Genomic DNA, 27,168 nt, shown 5'->3' on the forward strand with positions numbered 1-27,168 from the left:
ACCAGCAAGAAAGTGGAACCTTTTCTCATTTTGTTTTACTACGCAATGCGCTACTGTTACCACCGAATTCATATTGACTAAGGAACCACCGCAAGTATAGGCGTTTCGATAAAATAATGCCACCGTATGTGGGGTTTGATCTATATCTATATCTACGCCATTTCTAACGCGAAATTGCGCATTCGTATATCTCAAATAACAGCTATGCATGAAAGCCAGGATTACGAATTGAATGCGTGAGTTCATTTTAGTGTGCCACCTTTTCTTTTTAAGTATAAAGTACTACGTGGTAAATTTTGTGGTCGCTATTTATACCTAATTGAGTCGTGTGAATAAAAAATATGCAAAAAAATTTCTTATAAAGGCAGTTCAGAATTTTGTGTATTTGGTGCCTATTTGAGTCGTTGCTATAGCACATGAAAGCTACGGATCATGAACAACTTTTATTTCATTTTACATTTTTTCTTTGCATATTTTGTTTTGTTTTGACAATTCTTAATTTGCTATTCAAAATTGAAAGAATAAGCTACGGTTTTTGATGTTGCCATAGCGGTATAATCAGCTGTTCCATGCTGCCACCTTGTATCGTTGCCCCATGGATGTTGCCATAGCGGAATAATACAAGGTGGCAGCATGGTGACATACCTACAAACATACATAAAAATTCCATATATTTTGTTTTTGTAAATTCGATGGACAAATGTCAAAATCGTACGGCACCGGAGGTTGATGTATCAAATCAATTAAAAAAAGTTTATAATCAGCTGTTCCATGCTGCCACCTTGTATCGTTGCGCCATGGATGTTGCGTATATGCCATGACGTAAAAAACACGGTTGCCACACCATGTTTTCATTTGGTACCAAAATTAATCGAAAAAAAGGACCAAATCTCAGAAAAAAGGACACAATTTTTGTTTTATTTGATTGTGATCCAAGCAATTCACAAAAGTGTCGTAGTCGTTGTTAAATTTAAAATTTCAGGATGTTTCCATGGTTTCCTATACAAAATTTTAATAAACTTAGCGAATAGGAGACTTAATTCAAACTGCACAAACAAAACACTACTTTTAGGTATTATATTTTCAAATTTCTAGGATAAGTCTAACTATACGTTTAGAATGTAGTTTTGCTGACAAACCTCTTAGTTCCAGCATTATGTTTGTAATTGGAAAGAAATAAAATGTATAGCGCAGTTAGGTTTTAGTAAGAAAAAAGGCTCAAAAATTTGCGTTTTAGTGTAGCCGAACTATGAGCAAACTCAGTAAATCATAAATTATGTTTACTTTTTCCCCTGAACGTTGAAATTTCATACCAAATCCTAGATTTAGTGTTATTTTTGCAAAACTCACATTTACTTAATCTAGCCCCAGGCTTCAGATTAAAGATCAAACGTCTTAAAAGTTTCAATTGTGCAATAACGGAACCTATTACATTTAAGAAGGTACTAGAAATTAGTTAACAGCGTTGTTATTGAAGTTTATGGGGTTCTGTACCTACGAGAATAAAACACAAAACATTTCTTTGGAAATCAAACCTTTTTCACATTTGCTTCAAAATATGAATATAAAAGTAAATTAAAATATGAATATAAAATCGCGATTTGTTATTAATTTATAAAGTTACCGCTTTGAAGAAGTATTCCTGCCTTAATTACAGTTAAAATATTTCTTATTCCAAGGTACTTAATTTTCAAGTATTCGGCGTGCCTTAACACCACAATACAATTTTTACAATGGATTTCTTTGTAAAAAATTTTGAAAGTGTTACCAAACATAAAACCAGTTAAGCCCCCATTACTGATACTTAGCATAGACTTGACTTGACTTGGCGTAAACTTGGCAACTTAGCCACGATTATACTCCACTTGGCGCATAAAATTTGGCATCATAATCAGCGTTGAAATTTATTTTTAAATAAATGTCAATTTGTATGACAAAATGTCAAAATGAAATGGAAACAAACAAATGGCATCTCAAAATGTAAACGTCACTTAGAACTTACATAGAAATTCAAAATTCAACAGACTTCTAAGTCAAGTTAAGTTTTGAGTAATCAGTAACATGCAATGTTCATTTAACAGAACTGTAAGTGACAGTTCGTAAAGGCTCCATTACTGATACTTAGCATAGACTTGACTTGGCTTGCGAACTGTCACATACAGTTCTGTTAAATGAACATTGCATGTTACTGATTACTCAAAACTTAACTTGACTTAGAAGTCTGTTGAATTTTGAATTTCTATGTAAGTTCTAAGTGACGTTTACATTTTGAGATGCCATTTGTTTGTTTCCATTTCATTTTGACATTTTGTCATACAAATTGACATTTATTTAAAAATAAATTTCAACGCTGATTATGATGCCAAATTTTATGCGCCAAGTGGAGTATAATCGTGGCTAAGTTGCCAAGTCAAGTCAAGTCTATGCTAAGTATCAGTAATGGGGGCTTAAGCCAAGTCAAGTCTATGCTAAGTATCAGTAATGGAGCCTTTAGTTTCATTATTTTACTTAGTTTTGAATTCAAATCTTAACTCCACGGCCATCGTAATGGATCCATCAGTGGAAAGCCCTGACAAATTTCTTAGAGGCACACGTGCATTTGAGAAAAATTTTCTTAGCTCAACTAGGGAAAAAAGTCTCACGAAAAGTGTTTAATAACCGATCGAAATATCTGGATGCTAAAACAATAATTTTTTCTGATAAGTCCGTGTAATGTGTTTGCCCTTAGATCCATCACTTTTCTTATTAATGCCACGCCTAAAATATCTCCTATGAAATGTAATTGGTCTGCTACATTTTATTGACTGAGCATTTTTTGTGGTAAGATTTCCATATACATATGTAAGTAAATTGAAAATTATATGTGGGTTAATGAAAGTGTGCCAAATGTTGTGGGCAGAGTTGTGAATTTTAACCTCAGTGAAAAAGGAAGAAAAGTACCAAAATTGTGGCTACTGCCTAAAAAGGACCAAAATTGAAAAAAGGCACCAGCGGACCAAATGCATAGCCGGATACATTTTTTGGCATTTGTAAATCGTTATTTTGCAAAAAAAACAGGAAAAAACTATCGAGAAATAGCCAAACTTTTGAAAATAAATCTGTGTTCAGTTTATACGACCATTAGAAGTTATCGGAAAACTGAACAAAATACTAACAGAACCCGATCTGGTCGACCAAGAAAGACAAATCAAAGAATCTACAACAAAATATATGCAATAAGGAAGGCCAATCGACGAAAATCAAAGTTAAGGCGCCATTACTGATACTTAGCATAGACTTGACTTGGGTTGCGAACTGTCACTTACAGTTCTATTAAATTAACATTGCATGTTACTGATTACTCAAAACTTAACTTGACTTAGAAGTCTGTTGAATTTTGATTTTCTGTGTAAGTTCTAAGTGACGTTTACATTTTGAGATGCCATTTGTTGGTTTCCATTTCATTTTGACAGTTTGTCATACAAATCGACATTTATTTAAAAATAAATTTCAACGCTGATTATGATGCCAGGTTGTATGCGCCAAGTGGAGTATAATCGTGGCTAAGTGGCCAAGTTTACGCCAAGTCAAGTCAAGTCTATGCTAAGTATCAGTAATGGGGGCTTTACTGTCAAGGTTACAGCACAACTCGAAATGGGGCATTAATATGCCTCTCAAAAGATAACCTAAGAATCCTAACAGCTATTCTTGCAGGACACTGTAGACTGAACAGCCACATGCAGAAGCTGGCATAATATCGAACAATACATGCCGATTTTGTGGCCGATCAGCGGAGACGGCGGATCATATCCTCCTGGAATGTGAAGCAATCTCAAAACGCAGGGTTAAGTTTATGGGCTCACCATGGCCAGAGCATTCTCACATTAAATCCCTCAAGCCAGGTGAACTGCTAGGGTTCATCGGAGATGTCGGCTTGGATGAGGTGCTGTGAAGGAGCTGACGGCACAATAGACCAATGGTCGCAGTGCGATCCTCAATCAATTATCTGTCCATGTAGACATATTTATTCCAGTGCTACAAACTCAAAAATGGTTAGGTGTCAAAAAATCTACTACAGAAAACAAAACAAACAGAACTACTATCCCCAGCGGGTTATGGGGTCAGAATATACCCGCGGCAAGTATGCCTGTCGTAAGAGGCGACTAAATACCAGAATCAAGGGGCTGTGTACCGCAGCTCTTCTGGTTGCCAGCGTAATATATACGTTCTCCAAACCCAATTATCAACCTCACCTATCCGCGGCGAATCCTGTTTCACTAACAGAAGAGGTTCTGGCGACCCCAAATTCCTCATGGAACTTGGGGGTGGGGAGGGATGGCCTGAAGGTTTAATGTGGACATATAAATCGTTCGCGAGATAGTCGGCCTAGCACCTTAATGGTGCTGTGTTACCGGATCTGTATCCGGCAAAGTACCATCACATCGATTACACTCCCCAAAGCGTTCGAGGAGTAACCTTATCGCTACAACAACAACAGAAATGCTATACGGATCAGAAATTGAAGCAGATAAATATCAGGATCACAACGTTGCTGTTGCATTTGTATGTTAAATTTCTATCCGTATCTGATTCACGCGTCATTGGAACGTTACTATTGTTTATTGTATACATTACTTCACAAGTTATTTAAGGTGAATTCATTTAGTAAATCGAAGTAGTTTTAATGTCCCTTGAGACGCAGCCACTATGATTATATAGTACCACCCCATTCATGTCTATGCCCCTAACTGCTTATATAAAATTGGTACATAATCATCGAATTCAGCTTGATAGAAGTTGCCGGCAATAGGATCGCCAAGATTATACTTTTTTGCAAATGCAGCAATTTTAAAGCCCCCACGATCGTCGCCACTGTTATTAGGCAAACGCTTCTCGTCGAATGTTAATTTTCCACTTTGCTTGAAGATCAAAAACACATAGCGATGTAAGCCAGTATCGGGTGGTGGTCCCGAGCCGATGTAGGCCGATAAAACCTATAAACAAAAAAATTACAAAAACAAATTTGAGTAAGTAAATACATACCTCGCCTTTGGCCACATCACCACCTGGAATATTGCCCACCAGCCAATGATGCCATTCACGAAATTTAGGATCAACACGACTTGGTGCATCAGGGTCAGTCATACACAAAGTGTAAAATGCATTCGCATCCGCTTTCCAAGTGACAGTAGGTTGATCCTTTACTTGAGTTGGTGTTAGCACATTTCCTTGTTCGACTGTTGCGCCACTCGGATAACAAACTGTTGCGGTTTCCTCTGGCACACAAGAAATTACATCCGGCACAACACAATGCTGCTCCATAGCTGAATTTTTCGCTGATGAATATTTGCGATTGATATATTTGTCGAAAGAAAAATTTTCTATTTCCAATGACGCGGTATATGCTCGGAAGTTTTTGACAGATGGTGCACAATGTTGTTTTGCCGGTACCAAAGATGTCAAAAATGACCTCCGAATGACATTTTTTTTTTGTTGATGAATGAGTAGTTGAAGGTATGCTGTTAAGAAAATGCACTTTTTCCGATTAATTATCAACCGACTGATAAACATTCTGACTATTATTAATTACTCGATCTAATTTTCGTAGAGATTATTCTAAATTCTACTTTTTTTCGCAGAATCTGTGTCTCGATAACTTTTGCCGTCATCCAGTGGCAAAATCCTGAGCCAGATAAATAATTTTGCATGTAAATGCAACAACAACGATTTGAACCTGATAAATCCAGATAGAAGTCAGGGTAATAGTCTAGTTGAGGGGTCGACTGCTAATACACTACCAAAAATATCGAGGGAGGTGTCAAAAGACGCGTATTAATCTCGAGAACAATACGATGGCGGAAAAGAAAAATTTTATCTATGTCCGGAGATATTTGCAGTTGAAGTTGGCGATTTCCATGTGGTTGTTGTTGTGTTGTACCCACAAACAAATTGGGTAATAGTCTAGTTGAGGGGTCGACTGCTAATACGCTACCAAAAATATCGAGAGAGGTGTCAAACGACGCGTCTTGACATCAGTATTAATAATCCGAAGGCGGAAATAAAAATATTAACTCGTTCAAAAGATATTAACGAAAAACCGAAAAAATACCCGCGGGTACCTCCAAATCCGGGGTTGGGATCCATAGTATTTTTGCGCAGAACACCTTTCTGAGTTGGAGGCCTTCGGCCGCGCTTAAAAAAAAATAACCCTGGGCTACGCTATGCCAAGTTCGGGTGTGTGGTATAACCGTGGCTACCGCCACGGTGATGCACAATTTTTTGTGTGTGTATTAACACAACAACAACCACACGAAAATCGCCAACTTCAACTGCAAATATCTCCGGCCATAGATAAAATTTTTCTTTTCCGCCATCGTATTGTTCTCGAGATTAATACGCGTCTTTTGACACCTCCCTCGATATTTTTGGTAGTGTATTAGCAGTCGACCCCTCAACTAGACTATTACCCAGACTTCTATCTGGATTTATCAGGCTCAAATCGTTGTTATTGCATTTACATGCCAAATTATTTAGAAAGGTGTTCTGCGCAAAATTACTATGGATCCGACCCCCGGTTTCGGAGGTACCCGCGGGTCTTTTTTCGGTTTTTCGTTAATATCTTTTGAACAAGATAAAATTTTTATTTTCCGCATTCGGATTATTAATACTGATGTCAAGACGCGTCGTTTGACAGCTCTCTCGATATTTTTGGTAGCGTATTAACAGTCGACCCCTCAACTAGACTATTACCCACGGTTATACCACACACCCGGACTTGGCACGGCGTAGCCCAGGGTTATTTGTTATAAGCGCGGCCGAAGGCCGCCAACTCAGAAAGGTGTTCTGCGCAAAAATACTATAGATCCCACCCCCGGTTTCGGAGGTGCCCGCGGGTCTTTTTTCGGTTTTTCGTTAATATCTTTTGAACGAGTTAATATTTTTATTTTCCGCCATCGGATTATTAATACTGATGTCAAGACGCGTCGTTTGACACCTCTCTCGATATTTTTGGTAGCGTATTAGCAGTCGACCCCTCAACTAGACTATTACCGAAGTCTGGTTCAATTTGTGAGCCACATAATTTGTTAATTACTTCTTTTGGTAAAAGTCTATTTGAGGGGTCGACTGCTAATACGTTACCAAAAATATCGAGAGAGGTAACAAATGACGCGTCTTGACATCAGTATTAATAATCCGAAGGCGGAAAATAAAAATTTTAAGTCGTTCAAAAGATATTAACGAAAAACCGAACAAGGACCCGCGGGTCGCTCCGAAACCGAATAACCGCCTAAGTTCTATGTAAAAGTATAGCACCTACTAGTTTTACAGCTCTGCCACCTAGGCTATTTTTCCTTGTAAACCTATGATACTGTTCAGTTTATGGTCCGTTCTTAAAACTATTTTGGTAGGGTTTTCAAATACGTACATATATTGAGAATTTCGAATCCGGAACCTAACGTATTTTGACCGTTCAAAGTACTGGCTAATACACCTAAATTTTGCATAGACATTATTAAGTTTTATTTTTCGTTTACCCCAATCCTATGGTCTTTTATAAAAGGCCAAATGATGAATGCTCGCTTAACTCCCGCAGAGCTTATAATCTGTATAAGCCTCGCAAACTTATATGAAAAATCGCTTCATTTGCAAGTTGCATTCATAAGTATCGGATTACTTTCCATAACTTACTGAGCTTATTAATGAGTACGATACGAGTAAGTACCGAGTACTCTCCCTCGATACATATTTTAGTCCCCAGCAGGTTAGGGGGCTTAGAATATACCCGCGGCAGGTATACCGCGACTAAAATATCAGGTTCAAGGGGTTGTGTAGCGCAACCCTTTCAGGTTGCCAGTGCAATATACAGCTTCTCCAAATCCAATTGTCAACCTCACCTATCCGTGGCGAGGCCTGTTTCACTAACAGCCGAGGATCTGTCGACCCCGAACTCCTCATGGATCTAGGGGGTGGGAGGGCGGTATGGCCGTGGTCATAACAATTCGTTCCCGAGATGGTCGGGTTTGGTACTGGAACGGTGCACCCGGCAAAGGACCATCAACATCGATAACACTCCCCAGGGCCTTCGGGGGTCCTTATCGCTACAACAACAATAGGTGTTATGACTTTGTCAACTTTGCCAGGATCCACATCATTCTTCTTTACGGTGCGTGGCTATGATTGTCTTGCAAATTTTACTCACCCAAATCCAAGGTTGCGTTAATAACCTGTATGACTCTGTACCATTATCTAAAAGGTAAAAATCTAGAACAGGGGTCGACTGCTAATACGCGTCCAAAAATATCGAGAGAGGTGTCAAAAGACGCGTATTGACCTCGACAACAATAATCAGACGGAAAAGAAAAAGTTTATATCTGGAGATATTTGCATTTAATTTTGATCCCGCCCCAGAGAGACCGGCCAGGGTAATTTTTTATATATTTTATATTATTATTTTTTTTATATATTTTTTATAAGCGCGGCCGGAGCCCGCCAGGGCAGAGAGGTGTTCTGCGCAAAAATACTATGGATCTCATCCCCGGTTTCGGAGCGACCCGGGGTAATTTTTCGGGTTTTCGTTTATATCTTTTGACGAGTTACAATTTTCATTTTCCGCCTTCGGATTATTGTTTTGTCTTTTGGCATCCCTCGATATTTTTGGACGCGTATTAGCAGTCGACCCCTGTTCTAAACTATTACCGACTACTCTTGTACAAAGGCTTCTATACTTTTCATTGTGACTCATATATTTCCTGGTTTTTCAACTACGTAAGGACGGTTGGGGGTCAGAATATACCCGATTTAGGTATGACTGTCGTAAGAGGCGACTAAAATACCAGATTCAAAGGGGCTGTGTAGCGGAACCCTCCAGGTTGCCAGCGCAATATATAGCTTCCCCAAACCCAATTGTCAACCTCACCTATCCGCGGCGAATCCTGGTTCACTAACAGACAAGGCTCTGGCGACCCCATCATGGAACTTGGAGGTGGGGAGGGGGGATGTCCTGAAGGTTTAATGTGGCCATATAAATCGTTCCCGAGATGGTCGGGCTAGTACCTTAATGGTGCTGTGTTACCGGAACGTACCCGCTTCCCAAGGCAGTCGGTTCTATGTACCGGAGCGACTCGGGATTTTTCCCGACCAAGGACTGTCATTTCAGTGTAACCCCATTTAATTTGTTGCGTCCCTCCCACAAATTGTCATCCCCCAGCAGCTCCTTGCAGCGGGACTACTCCATATTCTCTTGCTCCGGGAAGGTATCGAATCCAATCCGGGTCCGTCTCCTGACCCCGGTCCTGAGAAATGGTTTTGCTGCATCTGCCGGAAAAGAATCTTTGGTCATACTCTGTTCAGTGTGTCTCGTGTAAGGGATGGTTGCATCGGAGAGGTTGTTCTTGGCTTGATCCCAAAACCCGACGTCCACGTAACTTTTATAAATCTTTTGTGGCTCCTTGCTGTTCACGCCCAAGGGCGTCCCGTAGTCTACGCCTAAGCTGACTCTTAATCCCTACCTCCGTTTGCACCGTTTGCCAGCACAGAATATATATGTTTGCGACATCCGCCCAATGCAGCTCCTGCCTTGGGTGGTGCCCCTTTCCTAGATGTTCTGGTCTCCGCTACGGCAACCCCGGACGGGTTTCATCGCGCCATGTTACCAGGTCGCAAGCCCAAATCATCCGGGTACCCCAATGCTTGCCCAAGGACGCCCAGTCCCAGGGCCACAACAGCAATTGCGTCCTAGCCGTCCTCAAATCAGGCGTAGTCACCCGTCATTTACCCCAGAGTGCCGACGTCTCCCCCTATGCACTTCAGAATTCCGCAGTTAAACTGTAATGGACTAACTGGGAAGATTACGGAGATAGTCGATTTCATGAAGCGGCACAACATCCGTATTGCTGCGATTCAAGAGACTAAACTCACAGCAAGATCTGGATTACAGACCTGCTCTCGGTATAATGTCCACCGAAAAGATCGCGAGAGCGGAAATGCAGGCGGCCTCGGGTTTATCATACACCACTCTGTGCAATATTATATATTTGATCCTGGCATCGACCGCAGGGACAATGTCTTAGAACGTCAAGGCCTATCTGTCCGGTCAGGCGATGCAAACCTAGAAATCATCAATATCTACATCCCTCCTGCCACCTGTTGCCCCAGTGGATACCGCCCTAATATCAGCGCCTTACTCACTGGCAACAATCGCATTATCTTAGGCGATTACAATGCCCATCACGATCTATGGCATTCAAATTTGCGGGCGGACAGTAGGGGTGAGATGTTGGCGGATCAAATAGAAGAAACGACGTTCTGCACAATAAACGGAGACGCCCCCACACGTATGGTAAGAAGCTGTCACAGTTTGCCAGATATCTCAATCGTGAGCGCAGAACTCGTAAACTGCGTCAACTGGCAGCCGATGGTAACATTGGCATCCGACCACCTGCCTATACTTATTTCGCTCGAGCGTACCGGCGGCTTCATCGTCACAGAAAAACGCACTTTCATAAACTTCAAAAAAGGAAAGTGGGACGAATATAAATCTTTTACAGACAACCTCTTTGCTGCCCTCCCTATCCCGACTGATACCCGCTAAGGGGAGCGTGCCTTCCGCAAGGTCATTGAATCCGCCTCGGCACGTTTCATTCCCGCCGGGAGAATTCGGCCCCACTTCCCGACGGAGGCCGCAAACTTAGCGAGAGAACGTGATCTTATAAGACAGCTTGATCCAGACGACCCCCAAATAAGGGATATAAACCAACGCATCAGATTGCTTGTGGGTGAATACAAGCGGGCGAAATGGGAGGAGCACCTAAAAGGTTGTAACCTCTCTACCGGTGTGGGTAAACTTTGATCCACCGTAAAGTCCCTATCGAATCCGTCTAAGCACAAAGACAAAGTTTCCATCGCCTTTGGCAATAAAGTGCTGTCGGATGCGAAAAGATGCGCGAGCGCTTTCTGCCGACATTATAGTATTATGCATTCTACGGTCGACAAAGATAGACGGAGGGCCAACCGACACGCACATAAACACAAATTCAGCGCGTCACCAATCACCATCACCGCTAAAGAGGTTGAGGACGCCATTGGTCACGCTAAACCATCTAAAGCAGTGGGCCCAGACAGTATAGCCATGCCGATGCTTAAAAGCCTAGGGAAAGAGGGTTTCAAATATTTAGCGCATGTCTTCTTCAACCTGTCTCTTTCCACCTTTGTCATACCCGAAAAATGGAAAATGGCCAAGGTGGTCCCGCTACTTAAGCCTGGGAAACCAGCTAACAGAGGAGAGTCGTTTCGTCCGATATCTCTCCTATCGCCAGTAGCAAAGACGCTTGAAGCCATTTTGCTCCCCTATTTCCAAGCAAATTTGCAGCTAGCCTGTCATCAGCATGGCTTCAGAAAACTCCATAGCACTACCACCACGCTAAATGCCATTAGCACCCAGATAAATTGCGGTTTAAATCAAAACCCCCACCATAGAAAAGTACTCGTAGCGATAGACCTATCAAAAGCTTTTGATATGGTCAACCATGGCTCGTTACTGCAAGACCTGGAAGGGTCTACCTTCCCCCATGTCTTAAAAGGTGGACCGCAAATTATCTGGGTGGTCGGCAGGCATCGGTGCAATTTAGAAACGAAACATCAAAACCAAGAAGAATTAAACAAGGGGTGCCACAGGGTGGTGTCCTATCACTTTTGTTTAATTTCTACATATCTTAGCTACCTTCACCACCGGAAGGAGTCACAATCGTTTCCTACGCCGATGACTGCACAATAATGGCCACAGGCCCAAGCCCACAGATCGATGAGCTATGCAATAGAATAAACGGCTACCTCCCTGATGTATCCAGTTTTTTCGCCTCGCGAAATCTGGCATTATCACCGACTAAATCTTCCGCGACCTTATTTACAACATGAACGTCCCAAATATCGACCATTTTGAACATCCACGTCGATGGCACTACGCTACCGACTGTCCTACACCCCAAAATCTTGGGTGTGACGTTTGATCAGGATCTACATTTTTGTAAGCACGCAGCCGCAATTGTTCCGAGAATTCAGAGCCGTAACAAAATCCTCAACTCCCTCACTGGCAGTACTTGGGGAAAAGATAAAGAAACGCTCATGACTACATACACACAATTAGCCAGCCGATTACGTGCTACTCGTCCATATCGCCAAGCCTAAAAATTACCCACTGGAAGAAGCTACAGGCCTGCCAAAATACTGCTCTCAGAATCGCCACGGGCTGTCTTCTTATGTCCCCAGAACACCATCTGCATAATGAGGCGAGAATACTCCCCATCAGGGAGAGAAATCAGATGCTGACCAAACAGTCCCTGTTGAATATCCAGAAACCTGAGCATCCCAACAGACATCTGATTGATGAGCCAGCACCGCCTAGGGGCTTAAGGAGTCGTCTCCGTAAGCATTTTGAGGAAATACGGCACCTGAGAACCCAGCCGTATGAAGCGAAAAAACACAAGCAGGTCCTTGGTGAACTCCACAAACAGGCGTCGGACCTTTATGCCGGGAATTGCCCGGTGAATCCAGTACTCAAAGAAAAGTATCCAAAACTCGCGGAAGAGGAACGCGTACTCCCCAGGGAAACGCGTGTCACTCTTGCTCAACTTCGTTCTGGATACTGTAACAGGTTAAACTCTTACCTATCCAGAATCAACCCCGACATACAAAATGTATGCCCCGCTTGCAATGCGTCCCCACATGACACCAACCATCTCTTTAATTGTAATGTGGAACCAACGCCTCTAACACCCCTTTCCTTATGGTCCATCGCTGTTGAAACAGCAAGTTTTGGACTCCCGTTAGAGGATATTGATGACAATTTGTGATCGGTCGCGGCTGTTAGGTGGGGCGAAGCACTGCTACAACAACAACAACAACAACCGGAACGTACCGGATCTGTATCCGGCAAAGGTCCATCACATCGATAACACTCCCCAGGGCCTTCGGGGAGTGTCCTTATCGCTACAACAACAATAGGTGTTATCTTTGTCAACTTTGCCAGGATCCACATCGTTCTTCTTTACGGTGCGTGGCTATGATTGTCTTACAAATTTAACTCACCCAAATCCAAGGTTGCGTTAATAACCTGTATGACCCTGTACCATTATCTAAAAGGTAAAAGTCTAGAACCGGGGTCGACTGCTATCACCTACGCGTCCAAAAATATCGAGAGGGGTGTCAAAAGACGCGTATTGACCTTGACCACAATAATCCGACGGAAAAGAAAAATTTTATCTCTAGAGATATTTGCATTTAATTTTGATCCCACCACAGGTGGGACCGGCCACGGTAATTTTTTATAAGCGCAACCGAAGCCCGGCAGGGTAGAGGTGTTCTGCGCAAAAATTCTATGGATCTCACCACCGGTTTCGGAGCGACCCGAGGTAATTTTTCGGTTTTTGAACGATTTACAATTTTCATTTTCCGCCTTCGGATTATTGTTGTGTCTTTTGCCACCTCTGGATATTTTTGGACGCGTATTAGCAGTCGACGCCTGTTCTAGACTATTACTGACTACTATTGTCCAAAGGTTTCTATACTTTTCATTGTGATTCATATATTTCTTGGTTCTTAACTACGTAAGCACGGTTACGATATGGAATAGAATTTCGAAGAGATAGGATTTTCAAAAGTTTGCCATGGTGGAACGATATCTCTTTAGATTTAAGTGGTTGTGTAACGCTACACTTTCAAGGGGTTGCCAGCGCAATTTAAAGGTTTTCCGCTGGAAATCATGTTATTTCAGGCGATGGTCTGCGACCCCAACACTCTCAACAAGGGTGGTAATTCGATGATTGTTCTCGAAATGGTCGATAGTCCCTAAATGGTGCTATTTTCCGGTACATACCTGCTCTGGCAAGGGACAGTCAAGTTCGATAAAGCCCTCCAAAAACCTTCGGGTAGTCTTCTCGCTACATGAAGAGTACTTTCCTTTTTTAATGTTTTGCAACTTAAGAGATTAAATAGTTTATCTTTAATATTTCTTAAAATTCGTTGAAAATATTAGGTTAATGGAATTTAAAATATAAGTAAATATATTTATGTATATGTAACAAAGTGAAAAATATTCAAATCAATGCATTATTTAAGCGCATACTAGGTACAGCTTTAAACTACCGTCGTCGTTCACCTTTAACAGTTTTACGTTTTTCTTTCTTTTCTTCACGCAATTGCTTTTGACGCTCCCGATCCTCTTTATCCTTTTGCTTCTTTGCCGCACTATCAATTCGAGCCTGTTCACGTTTTTCTTTTTGCATAGCCATAACATCTAACGCATTTGTGTTACGTTCAATTCCTGTGTGAGAACTAGTCACTGTCGCTGCTGCTTTTGAACCATCCGCATCCTCTGAATCAAATGCATCTTCATCATCGACTTCGGTCTAATAAGACGTATGTTACTAATACATTTATTAATCAAATAGAAATTGCATTAAATATACCTGCGAATATTGTGCTAAAATTTGTTCGCGCACACGACGTTCTTCCTCAGTGTATTCACGTTCCTTTGCAGTTGTTCGGATTGTTTGCGCTTCTAACAGCTTGGCCAATTGTTGGTTCACATCAATTTGCACTGGTTTTTTATCATCTTCCTTCGGATGTACTGCTTCCCATTTTTCAAATATCGCATTTACCAATGTATCCAAATTGTTGCTCTAAATATGGTTTAAATGGATATAAGAAAAATTTGATTGATACATCGCTACCCTCAATTAAACTAACTTTATATTTGTGTTATTGCGACATACAATGATTTCGTTGAGTATATCATTGAGCGCCTCACGTTTATCATCCAATGTTTCATCGCCATCAAGTATGCCTATAATATAAGAGCCAAATATGTCTGGATCCATATTCAGTTCCTTGAGTTTGTCTAATAACCACGACGAGAACTCATCGTTAGGTAATTTATTTTTTTGCATTGTGATCACTCCCTGTCGCGAGTATAAAAATTGCAAATCTCAGAGATCGGTATTTACGGGGCTAAAATAAATATTATTTGGTAATTAAAATTCTGCATTAGTAAATAGAAAAATTCTGCCTATTTTTGGCACTTTTCGGCTTTTCTTTACTTTCTTTTCTAGACCTTCTCAGTTAGAGAAGGATTTTTAAGTAAAGTAGTAAACATGGTTCAACTATATACAGGTTGGCTCATCTGTAAAGCAACAAAATATGTCTGTTCAAATTGTCAAAATCTGTGCATTGGTGTTGGTGCGAATGGTATGGAATGGAAACATAAAACTTAGCAGTTTTTGTATGTATAAGTAAAATGTTGCCAATGTGTTGGTTTCATTTTGAGTTTGCCATCTCCTTTTGACAATCCCTTCGACCATGCAATGACATAAATAAAATCAGCTGATGAGATGAGCCAACCTGTACATAATTAAACCATGGTAGTAAACTACTCGTTTACATACTATTCGCTTCGGATCTCTAGATTGTCAACGGAAGCGCTCCACGGTCTATACACTAGACTGGGTCGATTTATTAACCGATATCGCGCCATCGATTTTTCGATAGGATTTGGGCTCAGGAAAAAAAAGTTCGGTAATAGTCTAGTTGAGGGGTCTGCTAATACGCTACCAAAAATATCGAGTGAGGTGTCAAAAGACGCGTATTAATCTCGAGAACAATAATCCGAAGGCGGAAAAGAAAAATTTTACCTCTGTCCGGAGATATTTGCAGTTGAAGTTAGCGATTTCCATGTGGTTGTTGTTGTGTTTGTACCCACAAAAAAAATTGTGCATCATCGTGGCGGTAGCCACGGTTAAACCACACACCCGGACGTGGCATGGCGTAGCTCAGGGTTATTTTTTATAAGCGCGGCCGAAGGCCGCCAACGCCGAAAGGTTTTCTGCGCAAAAATACTATGTATCCGACCCCTGGTTTCGGAGGTACCCGCGGGTCTTTTTCGGTTTTTCGTTAATATCTTTTGAAAGCGTTAATATTTTTATTTTCCGCCTTCGGGTTATTAATAATGATGTCAAGACGCGTCGTTTGACACCTCTCTCGATATTTTTGGTAGCGTATTAGCAGTCGACCCCTCAACTAGACTATTACCAAAAGTTCCACTACGCATACCCAAAAAAATAATTTTCGAGGTTTCGAAATTTCATCGCTTTTTCAATTTTTTTATGCATTTTTTTCTGTTCATTTTCAAGGCTCCAAATCATTTATATACTCAGCGTGCTTTGCACACAGAGTATAATAACTTTGATTGGATAATGGTTGGTTGTACAGGTATAAAGGAATCGAGATAGATATAGAATTCGGTAATAGTCTAGTTGAGGGGTCGACTGCTAATACGTTTCCAAATATCGAGAGAGGTGTCAAACGAACCGTCTTGACATCAGTATTAATAATCCGAAGGCGGAAAATAAAAATTTTATCTCGTTCAAAAGATATTAACGAAAAACCGAAAAAGACCCGCGGGTACCTCAGAAACCAGGGGTGGGATCCATAGTATTTTTGCGCAGAACACCTTTCTGCGTTGGCGGCTACCGCCACGATGATCCACAATTTTTTTTGTGGGTACAAACACAACAACAACCACATGAAAATCGCCAACTTCAACTGCATATATCTCCGGACAGAGATAAAATTTTTCTTTTCCCCTTCCGATTATTGTTCTCGAGATTAATACGTGTCTTTTGACACCTCTCTCGATATTTTTTGACGCGTATTAGCAGTCGACCCCTCAACTAGACTATTACCTAGACTTCCATATATCAAAATCATCAGTGTCGAAAAAAAAATTTGATCGAGCCATGTCCATCCGTCCGTCCGTCTGTAAGCACGATAACTTGAGTAAATATTGAGATATCTTCACCAAATTTGGTACATTACCTTATCTGGACACAGAATAGATTGGTATTGAAAATGAGCGAAATCGGATGATAACCACGCCCACTTTATATATATAAAATTTTGGAAAACACAAAAAACCTGATAATTTAGTAAATAATACACCTAAAATGTTGAAATTTTACATGTGGACTGATATTGAGACTCTAAATGAAAATTTGGAAACATTTTTCAAAATGGGCGTTATGATAAAATCAATTTTACAAATATTATTAATCATAAATCAAAAATCGTTAAACCTATCGTAACAAAATTCGGTAGAGAGGTTGCCTTTACTATAAGGAATGATTTGAAGCGTGGTTAGGGGGTCAGAATATATCCGCGGTAGGTATGCCTGTCGTAAGAGGCGACTAAAATACCAGATTAGGATGATAACCACGCCCACTTTTTATATATATAAAATTTTGGAAAACACAAAAAACCTGATAATTTAGTAAATAATACACCTAGAATGTTGAAATTTTACATGTGGACTGATATTGAGACTCTAAATAAAAATGTGGAAACATTTTTCAAAATGGGCGTGGTACCGGCCAACTATGATAAAATCAATTTTACAAATATTATTAATCATAAATCAAAAATCGTTAAACCTATCGTAACAAAATTCGGCAGAAAGGTTGCCTTTACTATAAGGAATGATTTGAAGCGGGTTAGGGGGTCAGAATATACCCGCGGTAGGTATGCCTGTCGTAAGAGGCAACTAAAATACCAGATTCAAAGGGCTGTGTAGCGCAACCCTTCAGGTTGCCAGCGCAATATATAGCTTCTCCAATCCCAATTGTCAACCTCAACTATCCGCGGCGAATCCTGTTTCACTAACAGACGATGCTCTGGCGACCCCCAGCTCCTCATGGAACTTGGGGTGGGGAGGGAGGGACGGCCTGAAGGTTTAATGTGGCCACATAAATCGTTCCCGAGATGGTCGGGCTAGCACCTTAATGGTGCTGTGTTGCCGGAGCGTACCGGATCTGTATCCGGCAAAGGACCATCACTTCGATAGCACTCCTCAAGGCCTTCGGGGAGCAAACTTATCGCTACAACAACAACAACAAGAAAAAATAACAAAATTGGTTAAGGACCACGCCCACTTTTATATAAAAGATTTTAAAAAGGGTCGTGGACGAATAAAATAAGCTATATCTTTGCAAAAAAGAGCTTTATATCAATGGTATTTCATATCCCAAGTGGATTTATAACAATAGGAAAAACTTCAAATTTAAAAAATGGGCGTGGCACCGCCCCTTTTATGACTGAGCAATTTTCTATGCTTCGGAAGCCATAACTCGAAGAAAAATTAACAGATCGTAATAAAATTGGGTACACAAAATAAATTGAAAATAAACAGAAAATAGTGAAAAATTATTAAAAGTGTTAAGTGAAGTTTAAAATCCTTGCATATAAGTTCAATAAAAATGGCAAAAAGGAGTTGTGTGTGTCGTGTTTTGTGTGATTAATGAAACCAAAAGGAATCGGCATATGTACGTGCGAACCTATCCAAATATGTATACAGGTGTATAAAGTGATTTGTGATTGTGGATAAGAAATTATTACCAAATTAATATATGCATTATATATATATTGTATACATGTTTTTTAAATCTATACAATATTCTATAAATGTATATGTATTTTGTTTCCAACAAAAAAGATAATATAAAAAAAAAGATAATATGGTGTCATTTAATGAAAAGGTGTAACTTTTCTGCCGCAAAATCTCCCAAGGAAATTGCGCCAAAAAAGGGTCGTAGGCAAAAATAATAAGTTAAATCTTAGCGTAAAGTAGTATTTTGTGCCATTATAACAAGAAATGGGAAAAAATTCAAATTTTGAAAAATGGGCGTGGCACTTATAGATGTCCAGTTAAGGAAGATAGGTATTAGTTTTATTTAATATATTTTATTACAAAAGCTAGAACGTATGATTTCCAACATGAAAAATTTTATAATTCTCAAACCAGAAAATTTTTGAAATACAGAAAAATCAAAACTGAAAATTAAATAATTTTTTTACATTTAAAATAACAAAATTTTAAAGTAATAAATATTAAAGCAGAAGAAATATAACTTAGTATAAAGTATAAAGGAATTGAATATAACCTCCTCAGTCCCGAGGCTAAAATAAGTGAAAAACCAATATTTTTTATATTTTTTTAGATTATATTCTTCTAAATTAATTATAAAATTCACATTTTATTATTGTAACATATAAGGATTCTTAGCATTGGCAGGTGCAGCCAGCTGGACATTTGGCTCGTAGGCCAACGAAAAACAAAGAAACCTTTTAAACTAAAAAGTATTTCAAACAAAAAGGACGAATAGTTTAAAATAGAAAGATTTTCAAACATTAAGTTAATTTCAGTAATGGTTAATGCAATACTAATCTCTTATGAATGGAATTCCATAAAACAGTGTCTATCGCTAGCAATGCACAAAAACACATTGGAAGAAACGCATTTGAATCTGGTCTTTTGGTTGCATCCTTCCTTACGGCATCTCATAAATTTGTTTTTGTTCTGGACACCACAGATGGGCAAATGTCTGCTTTCGGTCCTTCTCACATCTTTTGGGGGTAGTGGCTGTATGGATCTAGCTCTTTTTGTGGGGACATCCTCTTAGGTTTCGATGTCACTACGGCCCCTTTTACCAGCACATGCGGACAAACATTCTCCTACGTACATCTTAAAATCTAAAAGGTCCATGAACTCGGACTTCTTCGCACCAAATGAAAATTTGTCTTTTTTATAAAGAAGCCAGGAGTTACACAGTGCGAAATCAAGTGCCAAAAAACTTGTAGGGGCCACTTCTTTGTTCTGATATTAATACGGTAATAAGATATCAACCTGTCTGCAAGATCTACTCCGCCCATTGACGTGTTGTAACTTGCAACCGTATTCGGACAATTGATACTTATGTATTTTTTGGCTTTCTTATCCCATCGATTAACAGATATAATTGGTGTTGGTCTGTTGAAAGTTTTGCTCGCAGCTCTTTGGGGATTCGGTTTTGTTGAATTGTACCAGTAGCAAATATTTCTTTTTCCATCAAAAAATCTAGCAGCTTTAATGATGTAAAATAACGGTCAGTAAATATTTCGCTGCCTTTTTTTATATTTTCTGCAAGTCTTTGCACTACTGATCCTCCGATACCTAAATTGTGGTTGCATTTGTTATTGGCCCAAGTTTTTGCTCCCTGGTAAATGAAAAAGTCCAATACTAAACCATCTGGACTGGCAAGGACAAAATTTTTCAAACCAACAGGACAGGGTTTGCCCTTAACAAATTGTTTCAATTGAGTGGTACCGGATAATGGAATCATTTGTTCATCGATGCTCAGTTTTGCTGGCTTTGGTAGGGATTGGCATTTTTTCAAAACGGTTTTTATAACTGGTTCAACCTTCCACAATTTGTTGTTTTCTTTTTCCTGTGGATTAGCTCTTAAGTTGTCGACGAAATTCATATAATTTCTTAATTTAAAAAATCGATCCCTTGGTATCTGTGTAATGGCCGGAACTTTAAAAGCAGGACGTTGGTAGTACATCCTTATGCGAGGAAGTTTCATGCAACCAGCTAGTAAGTATGTGGGCCTCACATAATTTCTTGTACTCATTAGAATTTGAACTCAAATTTTGACCATTTTGTAGAGCGTACATATTACTCTGATGTGAATTTCTCGCCAAAAATCGTCATCAAAATATTCCGAGAAATGTTGGAAAGGTGTCCACTCAAATCTATCCTCTGCGTCCCATGCCTCGTCGGTAGCGAGCGCACTAGCCCCGCCAAATTCTTTGGCTAGCCATTTGAGCGGTTTTTTGGTTTGAAGAGTTACATCAACAAATTCTGGTTCAGCAATATTATCTTCTTCATTATCAGATTCTGGATTGTGGTCAGAATCGGAATCACTTGAAAAACTCATATTTGAAAGATTAGGAACGAAATCCATGTCTTCGTCATCGGACAAACCTTCAAAATCACTGTCCATGAGCATCTCCATCACTTCCTTTTCTGTAAAGCGTTTTTTCGACATGATGGCTACCACTGAACAGTTAAAAAACAGCATTTATATTTGAATGGTATAAATTTATGTGGAAGATTTCTTACTTACCTAATAGATGAAGTATGTTTCTCTTGATTTTAATAAAATATTAAACTTTATTTGAAGAAATAAAGCGAAAATAGTAATTGAAAGTACATTCAAAGAGAACACCTGTTTTTTTCGAATAACTGTTCACTTATTGGATTGTATTACGACAGGGTTGTCATGCAAGCACAAAAAAACGATTCAATTGTAAACTTCAGATGTCCAGCTTTCCACAAAGTTGGATCGAATTAAAATTAATTTTAAATTGTTTATTCTATGTCCACTTAAAAAGTGTTCAGCGGGCTACACGCAAGGACCGAGGAGGATAAGAACCCTACAGCACTGCGCCTTTCTTACAATGTATTTCCCAACGTTTGTGGAGTCATAACTCGAAGAAAAATTTGGTTTTCAACAGGAAATATTTTCAGTAGAAATGGGCTAAATCGGTTAAATCGCCTTCTTTTACTATATAAAAGATTTTGTAAAAGTGCGTAGGTGCAGGTAATAAGCTATTTCTTGTAAAAGTTAGAAAATTTCGTTAATAACCCTGCCCTTTTTGAAGTGCACAATGACACTTGTGTGTAGGTAAATCCCCATATCTGAAGGAAAACTGCATTATTACCCGCTGTTTGCTTCTTTTAAACGAAAATTAGTTCAGAATAGAACCATATGTATGTGGCTTATTGCGCAGCCTTGTAACACTATTAAGCACACAAAACAAACAGCAAAAGCATTTCAAGTGTACATCTGGGTATGTAATGTTCGGTTTCACCCGAACTTAGACTTCCTTACTTGTTTTTGTTTTTTTTTTTTTACAGATTTTGGCATGATAAAAGCACGTACGAGATAGGTATAACGCCTCTTTGCGCATATACAATAAAATACCCAGACAGCATTTTTTTTTTAATATTGAAATATCATACCCCCCGTTATGTTATTTAGTCAACAAAAATAATCTGAAAAGTTTAAAAAGTTGATGGAAAAATGATTATGAATTTTTCATCTCCTTCGATTCAAAAATGTGACTGAAAAATTGTTTTCAGTTTTTGACCATCAAAAGTAAACAAGTTTTGTTATTCCCTTTGTTAATTATACTCAGAGTGCACACAGAGTATATTAACAATGATTGGGTAACGGTTGGTTGTACAGGTATAAAGCAATCCATATATCAAAATCATCAGTATCGAAAAAAAACTTTGATTGAGCCATGTCCGTCCGTCTGTCCGTTAACACGATAACTTGAGTAAATATTGAGGTATCTTCACCATCCGGCCACCGTGGTGTGATGGTAGCGTGCTCCGCCTACCACACCGGATGCCCTGGGTTCAAACCCCGGGCAAAGCAACATCAAAAATTTTAGAAATAAAGTTTTTCAATTAGAAGACAATTTTTCTAAGCGGGGTCGCCCCTCGGCAGTGTTTGGCAAGCGCTCCGGGTGTATTTCTGCCACGAAAAGCTCTCAGTGAAAACTCATCTGCCTTGCAGATGCCGTTCGGAGTCGGCATAAAATCATGTAGGTCACGTCCGGCCAATTTGTAGGGAAAATCAAGAGGAGCACGACGCAAATTGGAAGAGAAGCTCGGCCTTAGATCTCTTCGGAGGTTATCGCGCCTTACATTTATTTATTTATTTATCTTCACCAAATTTGGTACATGAGCTTATCTGCACCCAGAATAGATTGGTATTGAAAATGAGCGAAATCGAATGATACCACGCCCACTTTTTATATATATAAAATTTTGGAAAACACAAAAAACCTGATTATTTAGTAAATAATACACCTAGAATGTTGAAATTTGACACGTGAACTGATATTGAGACTCTTGATAAAAATTAAAAAAACATTTTTTTTAAATGGGCGTGGCACCGCCCACTTGTGATAAAATCAATTTTACAAATATTATTAATCATAAATCAAAAATCGTTAAACTTATCGTAACAAAATTCGGCAGACAGGTTGCCTTTACTATAACGAATGCTTTGAAGAAAAATTTACGAAATCGGTTAAGGACCACGCCCACTTTTATATAAAAGGTTTTTAAAAGGGTCGTGGACGAACAAAATAAGCTATATCTTTTGCAAAAAAGAGCTATATATCAATGGCATTTCACTTCCCAAGTGTATTTATAACAATAAATAGGAAAAACTTCAAATTTAAAAAAATGGGCGCGGCACCGCCCCTTTTATGACTACGCAATTTTCTATGTTTCGGGAGCCCATAACTCGAAGAAAAATTAACGGATCGTAATAAAATTGGGTACACAAATTTTCCCTATAGCTATATAACATATTTTTAAAAGGGGACTAGAATAATAAGCTATAACTTAGCAAAAAATAGTTTTGAGTCAATGATATTTCACTTACTTACTTTCTTAATTGGCGCTTAACCGTCTAAACGGTTATGGCCGTCCAACAAGGCGCGCCAGTCGCTCCTTCACTCCGCCAACCGGTGCCAATTGGCCACATCAAGGGAGTTTAAATCGTTTTCCACCTGGTCCTTCCAACGGAGTGGGGGCCGCCCTCTACCTCTGCTGACATAGGCGGGTTCCGATAGAAACACGTTCTTGGCCGGAGCATCATCTTTCATTCGCATAACATGGCCTAGCCAGCGCAGCCGCTGCGTTTTAATTCGCTGGACTATGTTGATGTCTGCGTATAGCTCGTACAGCTCATCATTAAATCTTCTTCGGTACTCGCCTTCGCCAACGCGTAGAGGTTCACAAATCTTTCGAAGAACTTTTCTCTCGAACACTCCCAAAGCCGCTTCATCTGCTGTTGTCATGGTCCAAGCTTCTGCCTCATATAGCAGGACGGGTACGATAAGTGACTTGTAGAGTATGATTTTCGTTCGCCGAGAGAGGACTTTACTTTTCAATTGCCTACCTAGTCAAGAGTAGCATTTATTGGCAGGGTTGATTCTTCGCTGGATTTCAGTGCTGATGTTGTTGCTAGTGTTGATGCTGGTTTCCAAATAAACGAAGTCTTTTACTATTTCGAAATTATGGCTGCCAACAGTAGCGTGGTTGCCAAGGCACGTATGCCCTGACTCTTTGCTCGATGACAGCAGGTACTTCGTTTTGTCCTCATTCACCATCAAACCCATCTTTACCGGTTCTTTTTCCAGTTTGGAGTAAGCAGAACCAACAGCGCGGGTGTTTAGGCCGATGATATCAATGTCATCAGCATATGCCAGTAATTGCACGCTTTTATGGTATATTGTTCCAGTGCGGTTAAGCTCAGCAGCTAGTATAATTTTCTCCAGCATCAAATTAAAGAAATCGCATGATAGGGGGTCACCCTGTCTGAAACCTCGTTTAGTTTCGAACGGCTCGGAGAGGTCCTTCCCAATTCTGACTGAGCTGATGGTGTTGCTCAACGTAATTTTGCACAGCCGTATAAGTTTTTCGGGGAAACCAAATTCAGACATAGCGGCATATAGGCAGCTCCTTCTCGTGCTGTCGAAGGCCGCTTTAAAGTCGACGAAGAGGTGATGTGTCTCGATTCTCTTTTCACGGGTTTTTTCCAAGATTTGGCGCATTTTGAATATCTGGTCGATGGTAGATTTACCAGGTCTGAAGCCGCACTGATAAGGTCCAATCAGCCGGTTCACGGTGGGCTTCAATCTTTCGCACAATAAACTTGAAAGGACCTTATATGCGATATTAAGAAGGCTGATTCCACGATAGTTGGTGCATTTTCCAGTATCCCCCTTCTTGTGGACTGGGCAAAGAACACTTCGATTCCAACCCTCGGGCACGTACTCGTCCGCCCATATTTTGCTAAAAAGCTGCTTCATGCGCCTTACCAACTCCTCCTTTCATTCCTACAGGAGTTTGCCCCGGTCTTAAAACCTTCCGTCTGTCACCGTATTTTTTTGGTAGAGTTTTCGGGCGTTATTCCTGGTGGCTAGCAGCTCAAGCTCCTCGCACTTACGCCTTTCTGCTTCTGCTTTTTTCTTCCTGAAAAGGCGTCTCGCTTCCCTTTTCAACTCACGATAGCATTCACACACTACTCTTGTCGCGCTCGCTTTTAACGTAGCCCTGTAGGCAGCGTCTTTTCTTTCGGTTGCAACGCGGCATTCTTCGTCGGTAACCAATTTTTTCCTCGGCGGCATAACGAAGTGCTTTGGAGATATACTCCCACTGCTCCTGAATTCCTTCAAGATGAGTTGTGCTCTCAGAGAGCAGGTGTGAGAGTCGAGTTGCGAAATCATTGGCAGTCTGTTGTGATTGAAGCTTTTCGACGTCTAGCTTTCCTTGTGTTTTTTGTTCCTTGGTTTTAGCCGCGTTGAGACGGGTGCGTATTTTGGCTGCAACGAGATATTGGTCCGAGTCGATGTTAGGTCCTCGGATCGAGTATTTCGATCCGGAGACAGCCATGTAGCTTGATGTATCTTTTTATGCATGAACCTCGTGCTGGATATGACCATGTTTCGAGAACCTGCAAAGTCAATCAGCCTCAGTCCGTTAGGAGAAGTTTCATTGTGTAGGCTGAACTTTCCGAAGGTAGGGCCAAAAACACTTTCTTTGCCAACCCTGGCGTTAAAGTCGCCAAGCACGACTTTTATATCATGACGGGGGCAGCGCTCGTATGTGTGTTCTAATTGTTCATAAAAAGTGTCTTTCACCTCATCGTCTTTCTCCTCTGTCGGCGCATGGGCGCAGATGAATGATATTGTTACGAATATTAGCAAAACTAAGGAGTGCTGCCAGCTCTAAGCCAATCTAAGCAGTGACGTGAATGCACATCAATAATTCAATCATTATGTATCTACATAAACGAATAAATAATTGCGTCTACACATATGTACACATTCCGACGAGCAACATTTACATACAAGGCAGCAAGAGATGAGATGTCACACACCGATGAATTTACTTATACGCTTATGTGTGTGCGGGAGACTGTAAACTACAAGCACATGCATATACCTTATCTGAGTTGTCACAAGAGAGAGCAATAATTTGTGCACGTAGTTGTGGCTAGCGATTTTGTAGCCGAAACAACTAGTAACTTCTGGAAATCGAAGAGCCTAGAAGTATGCAGCGTAAACTATAAAAGCGGCGCCAGCGAGTAAGAAGTAATTCAGTTTAATTTGAGTTATCAATCAGTTTGGTTATTAAGCCAGCGAGTAGCAAAGTATAAGTGGTATTGTGAAGTACTTTAATAAAGGCCATTTTTCCATTATTCAATATTGGAGTTATTTATTCAACAGTTTAGTGATTCGAACTTAGCAGAGGATTGCAAATAAGAGGATTTGCAAGTAAATTCGTTACAATTGGTGTCAGAAGAGGAATTGTTGAATAAATTCTAGAGGACAACAAGGACATGGCAAAGTTAAGTGAATTGAAGATCCCGCAACTGAAGAAGGAGTTGGAGAGCCGTGGATTGAATACAAGCGGCGTTAAACTCGAACTTCAGGCACGGCTACGAGAAGCAATGGAAGCAGAAGGAATTGATGTGGAAGAGCATGTCTTTCATCTTGATGGCGAGGAGACAACAAAAATTGAAGAGAAGAACGAAACATCGCAGACGGTTACCAGTACAGACTTGAACATGATTTTAGCTGCAATATCTGCTCAAACATCGACAGTGTCATCTCAACTGGCAGAACAGCAGACATATATGGAATCGCAGGAGAACCGTATAACATCCAAGATGGAAGAACAGAAGACATATATGGCATCACAACTGGAATCCCAAGAGACACGAATAACATCGAAGATTGAAGCACAAGAAACGCGAATGTCAGAAATGTCGACACAGATTACATACAAGATGGAAATGCAATTGGAAGAACAGAAGACATATATGGCATCCCAACTGGAATCGCAGGAGACACGCATAACATCAAAGATGGAAGAACAAGAGGAGCGCTTATCATTGCAGGTGGCACAAATGTCTTCACAGTTAGAAGCACAGGAAGCAAGGGTAACATCAAAGCTGGAAGCGCAGGATGCAAAAATCGCTCAATTTCAGGCAGAAGTCGATGATTTGAAGGGTCGTATGGAGCAGTTACAATTAAATCGTCCTGCAGTTTCAGCGAGTAATTCAAAGGTAAAAACACCATCCTTTGACGGTTCTGTTCCTTTCCAGGTCTTTAAGCTACAGTTTGAGAAGACCGCAGCAGTGAACAACTGGAATGTGGAAGATAAAGTTGCCGCACTCTTCGTAGCATTGAAAGGACCAGCTGCCGAAATCTTACAGACTATTCCAGAATACGAAC

At 40.2% G+C, this 27,168-nt stretch overlaps 2 protein-coding genes across 2 annotated transcripts; both read right to left on the bottom strand.

Moving 5' to 3' along the window:
• Window positions 1–4,577: 4,577 nt before the first annotated feature.
• LOC137242777 (protein D3-like) lies at window positions 4,578–5,650 on the bottom strand. The gene is made up of 2 exons (XM_067770030.1): window positions 5,023–5,650; window positions 4,578–4,973 (listed from the first exon to the last, which is right to left on the bottom strand). Exons 1-2 carry the CDS (start codon window positions 5,548–5,550, stop codon window positions 4,716–4,718), a joined length of 786 nt encoding a protein of 261 aa, XP_067626131.1. The 5' UTR covers window positions 5,551–5,650; the 3' UTR covers window positions 4,578–4,715.
• Window positions 5,651–13,928: 8,278 nt separating this feature from the next.
• On the bottom strand, window positions 13,929–15,129 carry LOC137242778 (coiled-coil domain-containing protein 43). The gene is made up of 3 exons (XM_067770031.1): window positions 14,748–15,129; window positions 14,442–14,654; window positions 13,929–14,381 (listed from the first exon to the last, which is right to left on the bottom strand). The coding sequence occupies exons 1-3, from the start codon at window positions 14,919–14,921 to the stop codon at window positions 14,115–14,117; spliced, it is 654 nt and encodes a 217-aa protein (XP_067626132.1). The 5' UTR covers window positions 14,922–15,129; the 3' UTR covers window positions 13,929–14,114.
• Between the last annotated feature and the right edge of the window lie 12,039 nt (window positions 15,130–27,168).

Source organism: Eurosta solidaginis, chromosome 2 (assembly GCF_040869045.1).
Source record: "Eurosta solidaginis isolate ZX-2024a chromosome 2, ASM4086904v1, whole genome shotgun sequence".
Taxonomy (NCBI): Eukaryota; Metazoa; Arthropoda; class Insecta; order Diptera; family Tephritidae; genus Eurosta; species Eurosta solidaginis.